At 44.8% G+C, this 19196-nt stretch overlaps 1 protein-coding gene across 3 annotated transcripts in view; it reads right to left on the bottom strand.

The window, feature by feature from the left end:
* Positions 1–19196, bottom strand: part of LSAMP (limbic system associated membrane protein) — a 425251-nt gene that overhangs the window by 143454 nt on the left and 262601 nt on the right. For all 3 annotated transcript variants that reach the window (XM_061357680.1, XM_061357678.1, XM_061357679.1), the window contains one exon: positions 13992–14224. In XM_061357680.1, the coding sequence (XP_061213664.1) occupies positions 13992–14224 (233 nt within the window). The remainder of the gene's footprint in view (positions 1–13991; positions 14225–19196) is intronic.

The raw sequence follows: 19196 nt of genomic DNA, 5'->3' as shown, positions 1-19196 counted from the left end.
CCCTAATTGCTTCAGTATGTCCCTGCAAAACAGAAACTGAGAGTGACTCGGTGTAAGGGACATACAAAGACACAGATCTAAGATGTACACAGAAGCAGTCGTCCAATAACCACGACCAGCTGTCACAGGCAGCAAAAACCTCCTGGCAGTTGGCAATGGCAAATCTTCAAATACCCGCTGGTCACTGCTACCCCATTAATTGTGGGCACTTTGCCCAGTCCACATTCCTGAACAGCTTTTTGCTTTCTCTTCCCCCTCTCCCTTACCCGCAGACTTCTAACACAGTTAATAAAAAATTTATCAGGGCAATGAAATAAAACAGCAATTTGATTTGATCTGGGAGCCAAAGAGTTTCTGCTGTTCAGGTGCAGACTCTGGAGTTTCTGCAAGGGCTGGCAGAAACGTGCCCACAAAACCCACAGGATTAGAAAAATGAAGATGTAGAAGGGTTTTTTTTTGCCTTGGTTTTGCAGGGGTTTTATTTCTGTTTTCTTTTCTGTTTGGTGCTTTTTTTAAGGGAGTGGAAAGGGCTGGCAGAGAGATCAGCCAGCAGTGCACTCTTGAGCACCAGGAAGTAGGGTGATAACTGTGAAATCCATAGGGAGTAACGCACTTTGCTGCACCAGAGACAGAAATAAGCATGGCAGCACTCAGCACTGATGCACAACAGTCACTGCAGCTCCTGGGAACTAGAGATGCAAGTGATTAAGAGTTTCTTTTTCAAATCTTATAGAGTTTTCCCTTTGGGAAGAAGAAAGGAGAGAGGAAGAAGCACTTGGGTCTAATCCTAGTGATGTCTCAAAGGGGTTCAAGGACTGGAGAGACAGGGGCAGCATGAAATCCAGGAGAAAAATGGAGAAGCCTGGAATAGTTTGGGAGAGAACAGCATTTCTCATCTAGTGAAAAATTAAGCCCCTGCTTCAGGGCTTTGCTGGGCCGGTGGCTCTGGGAAAAGGGTCTTTTAAGGGTAGTCTCTTACCCTTTGGTTCAGTGGGAAACAGCAGGCAAAAGTATCCGGAGAAGGAGATGGCAACCTTCCTCTGGGATGGCTTGCACAAATTCATGTCAGGCTTAAAGCTGGAGGGGAATGCAGCTGCCCTCTGCGACATGTAAGTACTTCAGGGATTATAACCAAAAGAGTTATCCAGTGTAGAACAGATTACAGACTAAACGAAAGGGTATTGTTAGACTATCTGAAGTCACACAGTCCAGATTATGGCAAGAGGAAAAGTCAAGGTCGGTCAGTGCTGCTGAGGAGACAGTACCGGATTGTGGGTAATGCTGGAGTCTTTAGAACTAGTCTCTTAGAGTTTCATCTTTCCTGCATAAACATGCCAGGTAGATTCATATAACCAAATTTTAGACATTGAAAAGTTTGCTGAGTAAATCTGTGTAAATCTTCCTGTAATCCAGACAGAGAAACAGGGGCTTCGGAGGACGATCCATCACATTATCTCAAGGCAGGCAGCAGAAAGAGTAAGATGCCAACTTCTCCCAACAGACTACAAATGAGGGCCAGTTGACTAGCTTAGATTTGTGCTACTAACACTTAGATGTCTAAAATTAAGTGTGATGAATCTCACCTGTAGGATACCACTTCTGTTTGCATGACTAAGTGTCCATGCAGGGAAGAGAGGTAGCACCTTAAGAGAGTTACGCTTAAGAGACTAAGTGACAGAGATGTATGTATCTGGACTTGTATTTTAGCCCTGCCTCTGATAGGACACCTGTGCAATTTATCTAGCAGAACCACGGGCACACACTGGATTTGTTAAAATGAGGCAAACCTTTTATGACCTTGGATGGCTTTGTCTATACCGTCAGTGTAGTTTGTTCTCTTTTGCTCCAGACAGCAAACCACAGCTTCTTAGCTTTGCACACTCCATGCACACAAACATGAGGTTACTCCCAGGCTCTATCCTGGAATGAACTAGTGCATCCCATCTCAGAGGAGGAGCAGGCACAGCTGACACTGACAGCCTGCTCCAGACACACAGACAGTGCCCAAGTTCATCTTCAACCTGCGAAAGTCCTCCAACACCAACTCCACAGGCTTTTAAACTCCTCCATGTACTCTCATGCCATGTAACACACACTCTTGGCATCAGGTTATAAGAACACCAGTTTGACAAAGTGTGTCCCAGCCTTCACATTATTTCAGGCACTTTTAACCGGAAAACATAACAAATCATTCAGCCAAAAGAGAAGCATCTCTCCGGGCCACATGGGAACCGCAGGGTGCATGGAGAAGACCAGGCTCCCTACCAATGCCCAATGCAGTGTGAACACTATTTGTCTGTTTCAAAAGGCAGTACCACAGCATCATAGAATCAACTAGCTTGGAAAAGAACCTTAAAGCAAAGTCCAACCGTTACCCCAAGACAGCATGAACATGAGCCAGTCTATGCCATCTGAGCTTTCTCTGATACTATCCACTGAGGAGGTATAGGCATAACCAAGGTGTCAACCTCAATTGCAAAGATGGTTCACAAGCTTTGCACAGCTGTTAAAGTATTCTTCTGGAACACAGGCATGCCATGAACTATGTGAAACATTCACACTAGGTTAATGAGGGACGGTCTTTCTATGAACTTTTGTTCTTAACCTCTTTCCAGCAGGTCACCAAGTGGATTAACCTCTCAGGTAAAACTGTGACTTGGGAGCTCTATGCATTCATAATCCCCAAATCATTGTTGGATCTGTATAGTCAAGGTCATAAGGCTTCTACCTTGCAAAGTCTGTTATTTGGTTATTTGGTGAGATTTATCCCACTTCATTTCAAAGCTTTCTTTTTTGCATTCAAAACAAGAACATACCCACAAGTCACGTTTCCATCAGTCTAACAAGGGGACAATCAGTTTGAAGAGACTCTCCAGACTACAGCTGCTGATGCAGCACCTGCGTGAGGGCCATGCAGAATTCAGGTTTAGGATCTTGCTTCTTGGCTTCTCTTCCTTTGAAAGGCTCTTTGTGTGTTTTACTTTGTCTGCACTTAACACACTAATGGACGTACTCGCTGTGTATCAAAGCTGAGAGCTGAACCTCCCGGTTAACAAAACAAGAGTAGATATCCTACTCACCCACTAACTCAGAGTTCAATTTGCAGTCCTCTAGTCCTTAAATACACCTTCTTCTGCTGGTATAGCTCAAAGAATTTTGTCAATGCAACCAGCAGCCAGGTTGTGACCGCCCTTCCAAGCAGAGCTCAACCTCTCTTATGCCCAAGTCACCCATGGCCAGATGCTCCAGGCCCACCACATCAGCTGTACCCTGTGCATAGCTGAGTACCCATAGGCCAGGATGCTGTGAAAACAAACTCACTGGTCTTGCATCCTGAGTGGCTCATAAGCTGAAGGCACCCAAAGGTGAGATGCCATTAAGTTAAAATCACTGCAGCTTCAGAGTCCCTTTCTCACACATCCAAAGGGAGTGCCTCCTTACCTTATTAAAGGCAAATGGCTTTTCTTATACTGCTGACAGAGAAGACTCAGAAAGGAATAAAGAAGATAATAGGCTGCCAGAGGCCCAATTTACGCACCCCAAAATTAATGAGTCATTCCAATTAAATTATTTGCCCTAAATTAAAACTTATCACCAAAATCCAATTCTCATTTCATTAAAGAGGACCTCCCTAGTTATCATTTTTTTTCTTCCACAGATTTCTTTTCTTTTAAAGGTAACCTTCACGGAATGGGAAACAAAAATGAAATTGCATTTGTTTGAGGAGCCCAAATGTCTTCTTTTTTAAGACCTGTTCCTCGTTCCTATGTGTCCACGTAATAAATTAAGATGTTAGGGCATGAAGAGCCTTGGGCAACATGGTCTAGTGTAAGGCATCCCTGCCCGTGGTAGGGGGCTGGAGCTATATGATCTAACCCCTAACCCTAACCCTAACCCTAACCCTAACCCTAACCTTTCCAGCCCCAACCATTCTATGATTTTATGTTCCCAGAAGATTCTCTGGAAGACCAGAGAAGTACGAGAGCATGCCATCAAGTAGACGATGTAAAGAGGAATCTGACACATGAAGAAGGAGGGAACTGTAAAAGTAGTATTGCCGAAGCCTCAGCAGTCTTTTGATATCAGAACCAAGAAAGCTTGCAACTCACTTCTGGGGATCTCCAAAGGGCTTCTAGCAAAAGACAGGCAAACAAAAGATGGCACTCCCAAGGTGCCCAAAAAACAAACCATCCTTTTCATTGTATTCTCAGATCTTCACACTTCACTACTACTTCTCACATAGGGCTTGGCTCCTCCTACCACAGGTCTGCCTGCTGTGAGATCCAGTGCTGCCGATGAGAGCGGCCATGTACTCTCACTCCCTCAGGCAACCTTTGTCTCTTTCCAGGAACAACCTTCCTCCTCTTTGCTGTTGAAAATTAGCACTTTTAAACCTAATATTTGCTTTTTTTTAAAAGGCATTTTCAAATGCTGTAGTTGGGTTTTGAGCAAGTGCTCCTTGTCTGAATACTCTGTAAATGGAAGCCATATGTCGAAGTATCTTCTTCTTTTTTGTCTATTTTGTTGTGTGCACATTTGGCAAGTTATTTTTTTCCCCTTAACTATCACATTTCAGGCTTTATTAAGCCAAGCTGCTATTCTGTTATTTTGGAGGGCTTTTTATTTTTTTCTCTTTCCCAAGCAACCAACTACTGACATTTCAGCAGCTCTACAGCAAATGTGATATTAAGTCATTATTTTTTCCGACTGTTTCTTCACTTTCTGGCGTGTAAGGAGCTGCTATTGGGATAGCAATTCCAGTGTTTCTAAAGATAAAAAGAAGAGCAGGAGCTCTGAAAAAGCCATCAAAATCCAAACCCTGAAAACCTATTACTTAATGCAATTTATCATTTGTTGTTTTTTGTGGAAAGCAGCTGGAGGTTCAGTCTATAAAGCATAGCATGCATATACACCAGAAAGACAGACTATGGATCCGTTCAGGAGTGATGAGGGCCAGCAGCTGTATAGAGACAAATTGTAGGGACACACGGTTACCGCAGGGGTCAATATGCACCACGCAAACACAGGATGCACAGCACAGAGCCCATGCCTACCTGCCTTTCTCCACTCTTCAAATCCCCAACTCACTTGTAAAAAGACAAGTCTCATTTTAGAAATACTATCTCCTCTTTCCATTTCCTGACATGCCAGTTTCTTTCTTTCTGTAATTAATTGCTAGAAAATAGCTTTTAAAGTAGGAAATAAATTTGCTTCTTTCTACAAGTCTTGATGTTGTTTTTGAGCTGCTGGCTCAATTTAGGTTTATTTTAAAATCTGTTTCTAGCCAATTCCAATTTCAGTTGAAATCTTGGCTCCAATGAAGCAAAATTCCCTTTAATTTCAGTGGAATCAAGATTTTGATCCAGGTTCTCATCCATTAACATACAGCTACGATGAGTGTAGACAGTAACACAGCAGCCAAAAACACAGAACATGAGCTGATGGACCCCTGGAATCTGGAATTTCATCCCATATGGAGTTTTGAGCATGGCAGATTAGCAGTATCGACTCCACTGGCACCAGTGAAATAAGAAAAAAACAGACAAAAGGAACACGTTGTTCCATGGATGCTGGAATTAGCAAGGCTTGGTTTACTGCAGCTATGTGTCCCAGGTCCTGGTGCCTCATACCTTAAAAAACTTGTAAGCTCTTCACCAGTTTTAGTCAAGGCGATAGCCGGTAGCTGGCATGCATGTGGCTCCAAACCAACCTGCAACCATACAGCCTTTTATACATCCATTGGAAAGGGGTGCACAAAGAGACTGGGCTCCACTGGTGAGAATATGAGGGACAGGAGCTCTTACTGGGGCAAGGTCATGGCAGGTATGAGGGGTGCTGGAGTGAACTGAGCAAAGCAGTGCCAAGCAGAAGGGCAGCCAAACGTCATAACCATATAAATAATCCCATGCACACTTTGTTTCCTTAGGAAGCCAAGCTACTCCCAGTATCTCTAAGGTCTGGGTATAATAAAAGCTTAAGCGAGTGAACTGCAAACCTGGCTAACCTCAGCCTGGCAGTATTTCTTTCAAATGAAAAGAAGAAAATAAAATGGACAGTAAAGATAGGGAAAAGGTTGATCTGAGACAGAGAAATGTGGAGCATGATTAACCTCAGCTTTCATCCGTACTGCGAAGAAAAAGACAAGCTGATCCTAAAATTTCTAGTGGAGACCAGCTACAAATCTTTTCTCATTATTTTGGGTTAGAAATCCAAACCTTCAGATAAGATTTAAAAGAAAAAAAAAAACAACCACATTTTTTCTCATTTTCAAGCTACTCAGGAGCTAAAGGCCTGCTATGGACAATGAGTAAGATCATTATTCCTGTATATCCTAGTGCTGCTTTTCTGCAAAGTGATCTCAAGAGACGGTAGTGAAAAAATAGTTCCTCACTTACAAGACCCTGGACATATCTGAAAGGAGCCTACAAGGATGATGGAGAGGAACTCTTCATCAGGGACTGTAACGATAGGACAAAGGGTGATGGGTTAAAACTGAAACAGGGGAAGTTCAGGTTAGATATAAGGAAGAAGTTCTTTACTGTGAGGGTGGTGAGGCACTGGAATGGGCTGCCCAAGGAAGTTGTGAATGCTCCATCCCTGGCAGTGTTCAAGGCCAGGTTGGACAGAGCCTTGGGTGACATGGTTTAGTGTGAGATGCCCCTGCACATGGCGGAAGCATTGGAACTGGGTGATCTTAAGGTCATTTCCAACCCAAAGCTTTCTGTGGTTCTAAGGAGAGAGCAAGCAACGAGAACCAATGACTTAAGATGTCCAAGGGGCTATACCCTGTTGTAGGCAAATTGGGTCAAATCTCAAGGCTTAAAACAGGACAAGGCAATTCTGTTGTGCTACCATGGCAGCTGCTTTTTCAGCAGTGGGAGCAGGAACACACTTGGCTTTATAACAAATGGCTATATGCACTCTCTCAAGGGTCAGCAGACTTGGTGGTGGGACTAGGTTCTTGCTGTGTTCGGAGCTGAGAGCAGCATATTGTCCCCACTCCACTGTCTTACAGTCCAGGCTAAGACCTGGGACAGTCAACTGAGACAATCACAGTGAGAAACAACAAGGCAAACCCTTTCGCAGCACTGGCCTGAATCTGGATCACACAAAATCAGCTGATGCCACTAAAGAGATGCTCGAGCTAAGCTGATTTATATCACTATGGAGTTGGGTTATCAAATCAGGATCCTTCCTCCTAGCCATAGAAAAGCATTCTGTGTATTTTATGTGCTACTTCTTTCTCCAAAATGAGTAAGCATTTTTTGAAGTATTCTGTTTTTGTCTCCTGCCTTGCACCTGCAATGCAAGCACCAAAATATTTCCAGAAAAGCCTCCTGATTTATTCACTAAGTGCTGAGATCCAACCTATATAACAGAGCCAAACCCTATGCTGCATAGTAATATCCCAGCCATGCCTGAAGATAGGAAAACAGGAGAGGCATGAGGACACTACGGGGAGGCCATAAAAATACTAGATGGGGAGTGTCAGGAAGTTCCTTGGAAACACCAGGTGCAGCTTCCTGCGATTTATGACTTTGGGCAAAACAAACCAGCTCAGAAAACCTAGAAAGACTGCCACCAATACTACAGTGTGCTGGAAATACTGGAATTATTTTGCTGGTAGGAAACCACAGTCCATGGTAACAGCAGAAGGGGGGTAGCAAGATCTACCGTGCGTCAGCTCCCCAGGATGATTCCCTGCTCTCTCAGCTTATTTTCTCCATCAAACTGATCTGCTGTCACTTCCTTCTGAGCACGCTGGTCCTGTTTCTCCTGGTCCCCATAGTAATCTGAATTTATCTCCTCCTTCCAATCTTTTCTTCTTCTCCCTCACCGCTCCCAGTAAAATGATCTTTTTTCTTCCTCCAAGCAAATTCGTACTCCCATGTTATCTCATTATTCTTTGCAACAGCATGCCAAGTTCAGTGTCATTTTCCCGTTGGGGCTATGTCCTGAAAAAGACAAAGAGGTCTGTGCTCGGTCTTACCTACTGCAGACTCCGTGGAATTGAAAGCACTACAGTGTTAGCGCTCAGAAAGATTCCTTCAAGTTCTGGGCTCTGTGCCGACAAAGCAGGGAAGCAAACAGCATCTAACTCCCACATCCTTATTATCTGGCTCAGCAAAGGAAAAACAGCTTCAGCTCTCTTCAAACCGCTCTGCTTGCAGCGCTGGCTGAAGAAGTGGAAGGCCAGGAATGCTAGGGGAAGAAGGGCTCACACCACAGCTCTGCTGAGCTCATAATCAGCACATCTCTGGTGTCCCAGCAACCCGCTACAAACACTAACAGCCCCCAACCCTGTATTCTTGTAGGGAATAAACTCCAGTGGAGGTTGACAGAAAGGGGTCTGGAAAGACTAAAAGGATGCATAGCACCGTATGGGCTGCTCACCTTGGGCTTCCCATTACAGCCAATGGAGGGCCACCGACATTGTGTCTGATGAGTTCTGAATTACTGCTTCAGGATGAGCTGGGCTGTGTGTTAGAACAGCCAGCTTCTCCTCACTAACGACAAAGGGAGTGCAAGGTGACCCACTCCAGTGGTAACACCTACTGTTGTTGGGGGTTGGATGAACCCCACTTTGGCTCATTGGCTTTGGCCCCAGACTGGTGACCAGCAGAAGTCACCTCCACCTGATATGTGACTTCATGCTCCTATAAAACACGCTCATGTTCCTTGCTGCAGTTCTGCTCAGAAAGCCTTTTCGCAGTCATAATCTTTTCCCATCTCTGTCTTCAGCAATGAGGCCAAAGAGCTGAGTGGATGGTGGTAAATCCCTTCCTTCCCCAACCCTAGACCCAGGTCTTATAAGGGGCTCACTGGCAGAGCCGTGCTTACACAGGGGAAGCCAGGCTGGCTTCAGCTGCCTTCCTGGGTAAACAATTTCTCTCTGCAGTGCTTTACCAGTCACCAGCACAAAGTCCTTTAATTTCAGGGGAGGGGACTGAGAGGGGCACAGCTAATCTACCACATAGAGTTAATAATAAATCTTCTATGGTTAAATCCCAGCGACAACAAATACATCTTTATACCACTTTGAAACAATGCATGGTCAGTCTGAACCTTTGCAAGCAAGGAGCTCTACAAAGGCAATTCATAACGGAGAAAGGCTACACCCTGTGGTTCTTTTCTACACGAATGCCTATCAGTTTGAAAGAAAACTGTAGGGTTTGGCCTTTAGCTGCTGTACATTTGACTTGGAGTTTGTGATTAGGGCTGAGCAGTAGACAAGAATTCCTCTTTGTGAAAATTTGCTGCTGACGGTTCCAGATTTGTTTTCATTTTGCCAAAACCACAAAGCCCTTTTGATTTTTGTTTCTTGTCATGAAATAAACATTAAAGCAAGGGAGAGCCCACATCTTTGAACAGCCAATAACTGGTAATCACAAGAAATGCTAGCGAGTCTGCAGGATTCCCAGGGTCTGAGCACAAACGCAAACCTGAGTTCTTCATACCTCAGCTGAATGCTCTATTTTTTAGATAGGCAGTGGCAATGCTGTACCTTTTTCTCGTCCTGATTTTTACTAGAAAAAGCACCTCAGACCTGTAAAACCTTCCCTATTAAATTTTAATCAAAGTCCAAACCAGTGAAATGCTTTAGTTTCCCTGAAAAGTTCCCAACCATCTCCATTCACAATGTTGCCCTCCTGTAAAGGCTCTGGCCTGCAAATACAGCAACCATCTGCTTGCTCCTAGTTGAAAGCGTTATTCCTTTAGCCTGACTTGGACAGGCCTAAGACTTTATTGCAGAAACCTTTTAAACCCAGTGCCTGCTAAAATCACTGTGCCTTTTGTGCCTGTGACCCTGATGAGACAAATAAGGGGGCTGGAACTAGATGATTTTAAGGTCCTTTTCAACCCCAACCATTCTGTGATTCTATGACTATAGGGATTTCTCCACTGATATTTAATATCTGAGAAGGGCTTGATGATATAGCTCTAAAAGAATAACCCAAGATAATGCTGGGAAAGGGGCAGCCACCATGTCCTCATTATAACTGATTCTTTTGGAACAAGTTACTCAACATACTGGAATGAGCAATTAAACATCTCATTTATAAGGATAATAATGGAATAAAAGAAAAAAATTAGCAATGTACTTTTGGTAAGCACATATGATGTCATCCCAGCCTCATTCCCTTTTTTTTTTGTAGGATATCTGACCTAAAAGATAATGCAGGAGCAGTATGTATGATGATGTGATATATTTTGAATTCAGAAGGTCCAACAGTCTCTTGAACAAGCTAACAGAATATGGAGGATGTTAAGTCACCATCAGGATACTTCAAACAGCTCTAATCACCAGACTGCTATCCACCAGGGACAGAGGTTTTAGTGGGTTGCTACCACAGTCAACTTTTGTGCCCTGATCTCTTCAATACTTTAATTAACACCTTCATAATGGAATAGAAAGAAGGCACCTGACTTTTGTTGATGACATCAAGTTGGGGGCATGTGCAAGTTCTTTGGAGACCTGGATCTCCAATGGTCTCCATGGAGAAACCAACCAGATGGTATCCAACTACAGTGAACACAAAGTGCTATGCTCAGGAAGCGGGGGGGAAACAACTAATGCCTAAATACAGGAGCAGGGAATGAGCTACAGACTGTGCTGCAGACCAGTAAGAGAGGCTTAGAAAACAGCAGAGAGAATGAATAAGCAAAAGCAATCAGGTACTCATAAAAAAAGGGGTAAATCTCATCTCATTCTGGGGTTAGGTAAGTGAAGTATGATACACAAAACACGCCTGGTACTTTTATCTGCACAACTTAATCCTAAACTGGAACTCTTGCTTTGGTTTGGACAGTACACTTAGGGAAACACGTAGACAAACCAGACATTAATGAAATACACATGGCATAAGGGTTGGAAAATATGACCTGTGAGAAGCAGTGAGACAGTTAAGATGGACTAGAGAGGCCTGCAACACAGGGATTAATGGGCTTCTAGCAGATAAAAGGTAGTTTGGAGTAAAAGGAGAAATTACCACCACGTGTCTTTGAAGGGCCAGAAATAATTGGCAGCAAAATCAATTTGGATCATAAAAGCTTTCCAAGTCAAAGCGAGTATAATAATGGCCATGCACTGGTTGTGCAGGCACAGGGTGTCTTCAAAGAATACATGTTAGGGGCAGCTACTGTATAGCTGATCTTGCCTGACCACATGGAGAAGGGCTAGACTACCTCTTATGGGTCCTTCCAGTTCGTTGCTACTCTGGTCAGATGCCAATAGAAATATCTGGGGTAGTAAACAGAAAGATTCACTAATAGCCATTACACCCCAAATAAAGCAGCACAAAATGCTTTTTGAGTGAGGTGGTGACTGAAAGCAGCCTCTCCATGCATTCACCCCAGTGCAGAGAGTGTAATATAAGCATCTGGTAGCAACTGAGCTGGGCAGAGACAGATGTTTCCCATCCAATATACCCTGCAAGCAGTGGGTCAGAAAGACAGAAGAGGTGGCCATGGGATGCCTACTTCTACCAGAGGAGTTGGCTTTAAGTTTAAAAAGGAAGAAAGACTTAAGAAGACTTCTTGCTGTTGTTTCACTACCCCTCTTTTCAGCTGAGAGTAGACATACATACTTAAGAGAGGAAAGGAGCAGACTGAGTAAGCTGCCTATGCAGAGATGGGTGCTGGCTGACAAGGTAAAATTGGCTCTTCTCTTGAAAATATAGAAGGACATGGGCACACACATTATAGAGGTGATGGCCCTCTTTCTGAGACATGCTGCTGCAGCAGCCCTGACCAGCAGTGTTCACTGAGCAAAGCTCATCCCAGGGAAAGCTGGTTTTCTGAAGGGAGGAAAGGACCTGCTCCTAGAATGCACTTTCATTAGCCTGCAGTGATCTCAGGATACACCAAAGCCCATCTATTTCAGTTGGCACTGTGGACATGGAAGTGGTCTTCTCTGATTAAAAGGGCGCTGGCATCACTCTAGTACCTTCCTACCTGTTTGTTAGTCTCTGCTATAGCTATCCCATTATTTCTAGGAGTAATAGGGGCTGGGTTTTCACACTGGCTATACAGATAAAGGGAGTTCAACTGGGGGAGATTAAGGACCTGCCTTTGGCACACATTGCAGTGGAAAGCAGAAATACCTGTGACAATGCTAACTGAGAAGAACAAGAAGCCCCTTATTGCTGCCAGGGCATGAGCAGCTACCAGTGCAGGACCTTTCACTAACAAATCCAGGCATCACCAATGTGTGCAAGGCTAGCAAGGAGTCTCTGACCTTGCTTTGGTCTCCTTGAGCTTGTTCATAGAGAATCATTGACCATCATTTCAGGAATCCTCCTGCTAGATTACCAGGCACACCGGTTGACCACCCTGTCATTTAATCTTTTCAGGAGGTGCATTTTCTTTTTCTTCCTTTACTTTTACATTTGGGATGCCCAGAGCTTCACATAGCAAATGATTTTAAATGCATGAACACAAAAAGAAGTAAATAAAATACATTGAATAAATACAACTAAAAAGCTTAAACTCAATATCCAAACTCCTTTCATTTTTACTAGCGGCAGGCTATTTTTCAGGCAGACAACCTCCAAATCTGAGAATAATAATAATCAATATGAGAAAATAATAGTCAGAAGGGAAAACAGATTATTTTCTAACAGGTACTATTCTGTAACAAATTAGTTTTATTAGTTCAGGTTATTTTTAAAGCATGGTTTTAAAATGATGAGTATAACTCTTCCAAATGGAAAATGATTTTGTAGTTATATTCTGCTTGGGGTTTTTTGGTTTTTTTTTTGTTTTTTTTTTTTTGTGGGTTTTTTGTTGTTTTGTTTGGTGTGTTTTTTTGTTTTTTTTTTTTTTTTTTTTAACCAGATTAAATATAGTTTTGGGAAAATCAAAGCTCTGAGTTTCACCTAATTACAGGGTTACAGGACCTGGGGCTTTAAAAGCAAGCCCGATATTGCAGCGGGTTTGTTCTTGAATCTGTGGTGGGCGTTAGAAAACAGATTATCCACAAGTACCTTGTTTACAGGCACCTAGAGTTTAGGTGCTCCAAAACCTGTATTTTCTCATCCTCAGAAAGGTGGCAGTCTTTCAGAGCTGGACACCCACATGTTTAGATGAAACCTACGCCACAGAACCCAATTTTCCTGCTTAGGCCCATGTCTAATAGGCACAAATGGAATTAATAATACATGTGCATGGCTGTAAAATTCATTCGTACCTATGTTTTTCTTGGCAGGTAAATGGAAACGGTGTGCTGTCAGATTTTACCAGCAATAAAACACCTACAGCCAGTTAGCTTTGCAGCAAGGCAGGGTACACCTCCAGGGCTAGCGAGTGCATTGCACGCTCCAGCACTCAGCTGAGCCAGGAGAGCTGCTATTCACACTGCTGGGGAAGGATTTTGTGCAAGAAAACTAAGCAGGAGCTTTCTGTCTCGCTAAACTCACATGTTAAGCCTCACCTCTGACCATACATCCAGACTTCACCCTGCAGAGAAACACTCTGTATGCTACTTAGCCCCCAGCTTGCCAAGTGATACCAGCAAGAGTCCCTTCATGCATGCATTTATATCCAGAGAGATTCAGACTCTTGTTGGGGGACGTAAAAACCTGCAGCCTTTGGGGTTACCAGACAAAGCAGAAGAAACAACAGACTCCTGCCTGAATGATAATGTAGAAGCTGAATATATCTGTAATATGTATCAAACACATTCATACACAACTATCTATCTAAGCTGCTCTATAAATATTTTAGATAAATAGGAAGATAGACAGAATGGTGTGAAGATTAAAAGCAAAACAAACCAAAACTGAGTAAACTCACTCATTTGGTATTCTGGTCTGGACAGGATGGAACAAACAAACTCCATAATGCCCTTACCAGTATTGGTGATCTCCTTAGTGTGTTTACTCTGTTATACCATGAAAGGATACTGACTTTGGGGTTCCTCTAAGATAGATACAGATCCCTCCACCCTCTGTGTCTTGCTCTTTGTTCCTCTTCTCAGGCATGTTGCTTACCTTGCACGATCAAGTAAACCTGGGAAGTCTTGGGGTGATGCTGTGTCTGCACTGAACACGTATAGGACCCCTCATCGTAGACATCCACTTTCTGGATCCGCAGGCTGTATTCCAGGGGGTTTCTCTTCTCCAGCTCTACTCGAGGGTCCAGAGACCACTTGTCCTCTCCAGCAAAAATGATGCCAGAACGGTTTAACCAGGCCACCTTGGAGCTTCTGTCTTCTACATAACACCTGCAGAGGATGAGAAGGATGAGGGGGAGATTAACAAACCTCTCCATCATCTCCCTTTTGTCTTTTCCATTTACTGCTTTGCTCAGAAACTCCACAGTACACTCTTGCCTTGCCAGAGAACCACATCATCTCCTCACCATTGCTGCCTCACGGTCATGTATTTCACAGTGGTTTTTGGAAGGGTTTCAGAAACATTTGGTCCATGGGATCTGTAGCCTACACCTGCACCGAAAATGACTTTAGAAGGCTGTAAGAGATCCTGGTCACTAAATCCCTTCTAACCCTGCCAAAGGGAAAGGTCAGAAGGAGTTCTTCCCATGCTTCACCTTCAAGTACACAAGAATGCTATTTCCCAGACCCCTGCCAGTCTGGTGGGCAAAGGTTCAGGGCTGTGTCAGCTAAGGGCACAGCCACTCCATCCCTAAGTTTCAGCAGCACAAGCGGAAGGAGCTCTAGTTTATGTCCCCTCTCCATCCCCCTAGCAAGAAACAGCTTTGTTGAAAAGGAGATTCACTCCTCCAACACCACCCTCCTAACACACACACGGAGTCTTGCCAACGCACATCTGCCCACTTGTGCAGGCAAGTGCAGATTTCAGGGTGCAAAGGAGAGGCTTCAGGGGTGTCACTGCCATCCCTTTGACACATGCAGCATGTCCTGGCAACATCCTAGTTGAGACAGGAGAGGAGGAATGACAGCAAGGGGCAGCAGGCAGAGGAGCAGCAGCAGGACAAACAACTGCCATAGCCTTGATTGCCAACCACTACAAGGCAGAGGGCAGACTAACCCAGATGGAACTGCATGACAAGCGTTTTGTTCCTTACCAGAAGGTGCTGTGAAGACAAATGCATTCTGGGCCAAGGCACCTGCTCTGTACCACTTCCCACCTCCAGAAGGTGGCTTGCACAGAGGAGATGAGGAGATGCCGATGAGAGGTCTAAGGCTGAAGAAGACATGGGGGCATCATTTCTCTTTCATCCTAGCAGCCATACCTATCAGGGCCAGGCTCAGAGAGGCGGGGAGGGTTTGCCCTGCAGCAGCACACACCATGTTTGCTCTGCGGATAAAGAGGGAAGCTTAGCCTCCAGAGCTGTTGCTCCTTCACCTCTCAGAGCTCTGCCCACAGCCTACCAGCATCCAAATAATCCAGCACCTCTCCCCATAGCTAATCATGGATGCGGTGTGCTTGCAAGAGCAAAGAGAGAGGATAAAGATTGTTGCTTCAAGATAAGACAAGTATTTGACAGTAGGTTTTCACACAGCCTCTTAGCACAGGTCAGACATTTTCCAAGTTCCTCTATTTGAATGCATTTGATTCATGCTGTGCTGCAGCTGCCGTCCCTTGCGACATGACCCTACCATTCCAGCCAGCAGCTCTCACCCCTTCCTTTAGCATGCCCATGGATGCCTTCCTAGCTCTTCTGGGGTTACCTGCGGGCAGCAGGAAGGCCAGGCTGCATGCACATCAATGGAAGGCATGCCATACTGCTGAGCAAGCTGGAAGCAGCTCTGATGCAACAAACATTTGCTTTACAGAGCAGTCAAAAAGGCCCAGTCAGCACTGGCACCATCCAGCCAAGGAAGGTCAGAGCCCCCCTTCCTGGCCAGGCAGGCACTTGCCCTAAGGTAAACTCTCAGCTGTGATCTATGTTGTTTTTAAAAGCTGTGTTTTGGCAGGGCACTACTTCTATATGTAGAAACCAGCACCACTGTGACACGGTTGGACAGAGCACTGGGCGACATGGTCTAGTGTGAGGTGTCCTTGCCCATGGCAGGGGGTTGGAACTTCAGGTTGGATGTTCTTCAGGTCCTTTCCAACCCAAACCATTCTATGATTCTATGGCAGTGCCCTGGTTCAGTTAGGCACCCCAGGCTGTAATCACCAGTGACAGCAGGTACAAGCAAGGACTCAGGGAGAACACTGAGCCCCAGACCTGGGAGCAGGGTTCCTGTAGGGACACCCAGAGTGTCTCCAGAGCCAGATGCCTTAGGGTCACCAGTCTTCTTGCACACACATTTTAGAGTCAGAATTGGGGGTTAAGTATTTTCCAAAGGTGTTCATAGCCCCTTTCTGGATTGTGACAGCTCCAAAGGGTTGGCCATGAGCAGCTAAGCAGATTAAGAGCTAAAGTTTCTGAGTCACCTCTGAAAATCCCCCAGCACACCAATGCATTGCACCAGCCCTGACAGGATGCTTTCCAGACCTACACTGCAGTGCTACGTGATACAGTGCAACACACTGTGTCTTTGCCTTGCGCCTAGTCAGTAAAAGCCTCTGCTTGGAGGGAGCAAAGATGACCCTGCGATGTCAGGAACAGCTCAGTGGTGCAGCTGGAGCAAAGCCTCGTTCTCTCTCTCCTGATGGGACCCTCACCCAGGGACCTTCCCTCCTCTTTGTTGAAAACATGTCATAGAATCATAGAATCATAGAATAGTTAGGGTTGGAAAGGACCTTAAGATCATCAAGTTCCAACCCCCCTGTCCTACACCTGCTGAGGTCAGCCTAATGAAGATGGTCAACAGGTACAGCCAGACAACCTTCCAAGGAAAATGGGAAGGGTAAGTGAAATGGATTTGAGCTGCTCTGTCCAGCATACCTGTTCCTCTCAAGCTGTCAGGGAAAACCAACATGCAAACGTGGAAATTCCAAGTCCTGGCATGCTCCGAACATGAATCCATGTGGATGATCATAGAATCATAAAATCCACTAGGCTGGAAAAGACCTTTGAGATCAAGTCCAACCTTTACCCCAGGACGGTCAAGTTCACTACTAAACCACATCCCTAAGGGCCTCATGTACATGGTTTATGAACACTTCCAGGGATGGTGATTCCATCACTGCCCTAGACAGCCTGTTCCAATGCCTGACCACCCTTCAGGGAAGAAATTGTCCCTAACATCCAACATAAACCTTCCCTGGCACAGCTTGAAGTTGTTACCTCTTGCCCTATCACTTGTTACTGGGGAGAAGAGACTGCTCCCACCTCCTGGCTCCATCCTCTTTTCAGGTAGTTGTATTGCATGATAAGATCCCCCCTTGAGCCTTCTCCTCTCCAGATGATGCATCTCAGTATGTCTATCTGCACACACACACCCTCTTAGTCTGCCAAAGATGCCACCCAGCTGTATGGATCACTCTTTAATAAGGATTTATGGTGATGATTTTCACAGTGTAATAAGTGCTAATTCAATACTAATAGAATATTAAATGGCACGTTAACTGACATCCTAACTGCAATGCAATAGGAGCACGGCATCAGCAAGATATCAAACGACTCTTATTGTTCACTAATAATCAATAATCAAGTTCACAGAGACAGTCAAACACTTTTCATTAGGCTTATTGAAAGCATTAGCACCAGCATCAGTGAACGCTAATAAACTATTTGCGATCCATTCATTTTCCTTTTCCTTAGGGGTTCAGGTTTAATTTCTTGACATCTCTGATGACATCTCTGATGCAGCTAACAAGAGGACCAGCTAGTGGTGATGGTCATGACTTGAATGATCACTGCAGGGACTTGGTAATTATTGATCTTAGCACCAATTCAAACCACAGAAGGAGCTTGCCCCTTTAGCCCTCCTTGGCACCTGTTTTTTTTTAGTGATGGCACCATATTTAGCTGTTACAGATGGGTTTCCATTTCTCCCACAGTGGCTAACAACCAGCCAGGACAGGATGGTTGGAAACTGGATGTGGAGAAAGGAACCTGGGTCATCCCCACACGCCTACCCCAGCCTCAGTTTCCCCACTTGCAAATGCAGATGATGGGGCTGAGCTGTGCTGCAGAAGGGAGAGAAGAGGAGGGGGTGATACTTTTGGTGCAGGAGAACACTTCATGACTTTTAGCAGGAACCATCACTTCAAATGGGCATCAGTCAGCAACTGTATTGTGCATCACTTGTGTTTGCTGGATTTTTTACTTTTCCCTTACTCTCTTTTTGTTGTTTCCCTTTTCATCATTGGAATTAGTAGTATCATTAGTATTAATAGTATTAGTATCATAATACACCTTATTTTAATTATTCAACTGTTCTGATCTCAATCCACAGGTTTTAGTTTTTTTCCTGATTCTCCTCCCCATCCTACTGTAGGGGGAATGTGAGCGAGTGGTACTTGATTGCCAGCTGGGGTTAAACCACAGCACTCTCTAACAAGCAGTGCTGGGGCAAAGCAGCACTCATGCAAGCCTGCCTTCATAGACTCTGAGATAAACTCCATCTGGGTAGGGAAGATGTATTTCTTCCCTCTTCTTGAAAGCATTTGGCTTTATTCCTATTGATAGGTGGGAAAGCAAGAGAAGAAAAGGAGAGGGAGGCTCAGCCATCCACAGTGCGCCTGATGAGCACCAAGGCTGGAGGTCTCACCACCTCACTTGGTGCTTGACTCCTAGCTCCAGGGACTCCTGCTTCTCCTCCCCATCAAGGCATCACCACACTGTGCATTGATTTCGTAGCATGTTGCTGTAACACTCCTCGCAGTTGATGTTGTGTCTGTCACTCCAGCAGCTCTCGGCCCTAAGCTTTCCACCTCCCTTCCCTCTAGGGAACAGATGGGCACGCTGCTGAGAGGCGGCATTTGGTTGGAAAGCCCCAGCACAGGATCCGCGGGCTGGAAGCCCCATTGCCAGGGTGGGAGATGCAAGAGGTGAGAAGGAGGATATAGGAGAGCACCAGCGTGCTTCCTCTCCTGCCTCAGAGAAACCAGCACAGCAGCTACGGCCCTAGGCTATGGAGATAGAGTGAGGGTATATTATTGTCTTCAAGGGGGTCTTTTCAGGGTAAGTTTAATGGTGTCTGGAAGGGGTGGATGATATTTAGAGCCTGAAGTGATGAAGAGGCAGGAAGGAAGCCCTCGTAAAGTTGCTGTTTAAATGATTACTTTAACATGGCAGGGAATTTACAGCATTATCAATGATGCATTGGGTCACCTTGAACCTGGGATAATTGTTTTGGGTTTTTTAAGTAGTGT

Source organism: Neopsephotus bourkii, unplaced genomic scaffold, assembly GCF_033783945.1.
Source record: "Neopsephotus bourkii isolate Nb327-2 ecotype Australia unplaced genomic scaffold, CSIRO-AGI_Nbou_v1 NB_911, whole genome shotgun sequence".
NCBI lineage: Eukaryota > Metazoa > Chordata > Aves > Psittaciformes > Psittacidae > Neopsephotus > Neopsephotus bourkii.
The sequence above is the reverse complement of the archived record's forward strand: the minus strand, read 5'-3'. Positions and strand labels throughout refer to the sequence as shown.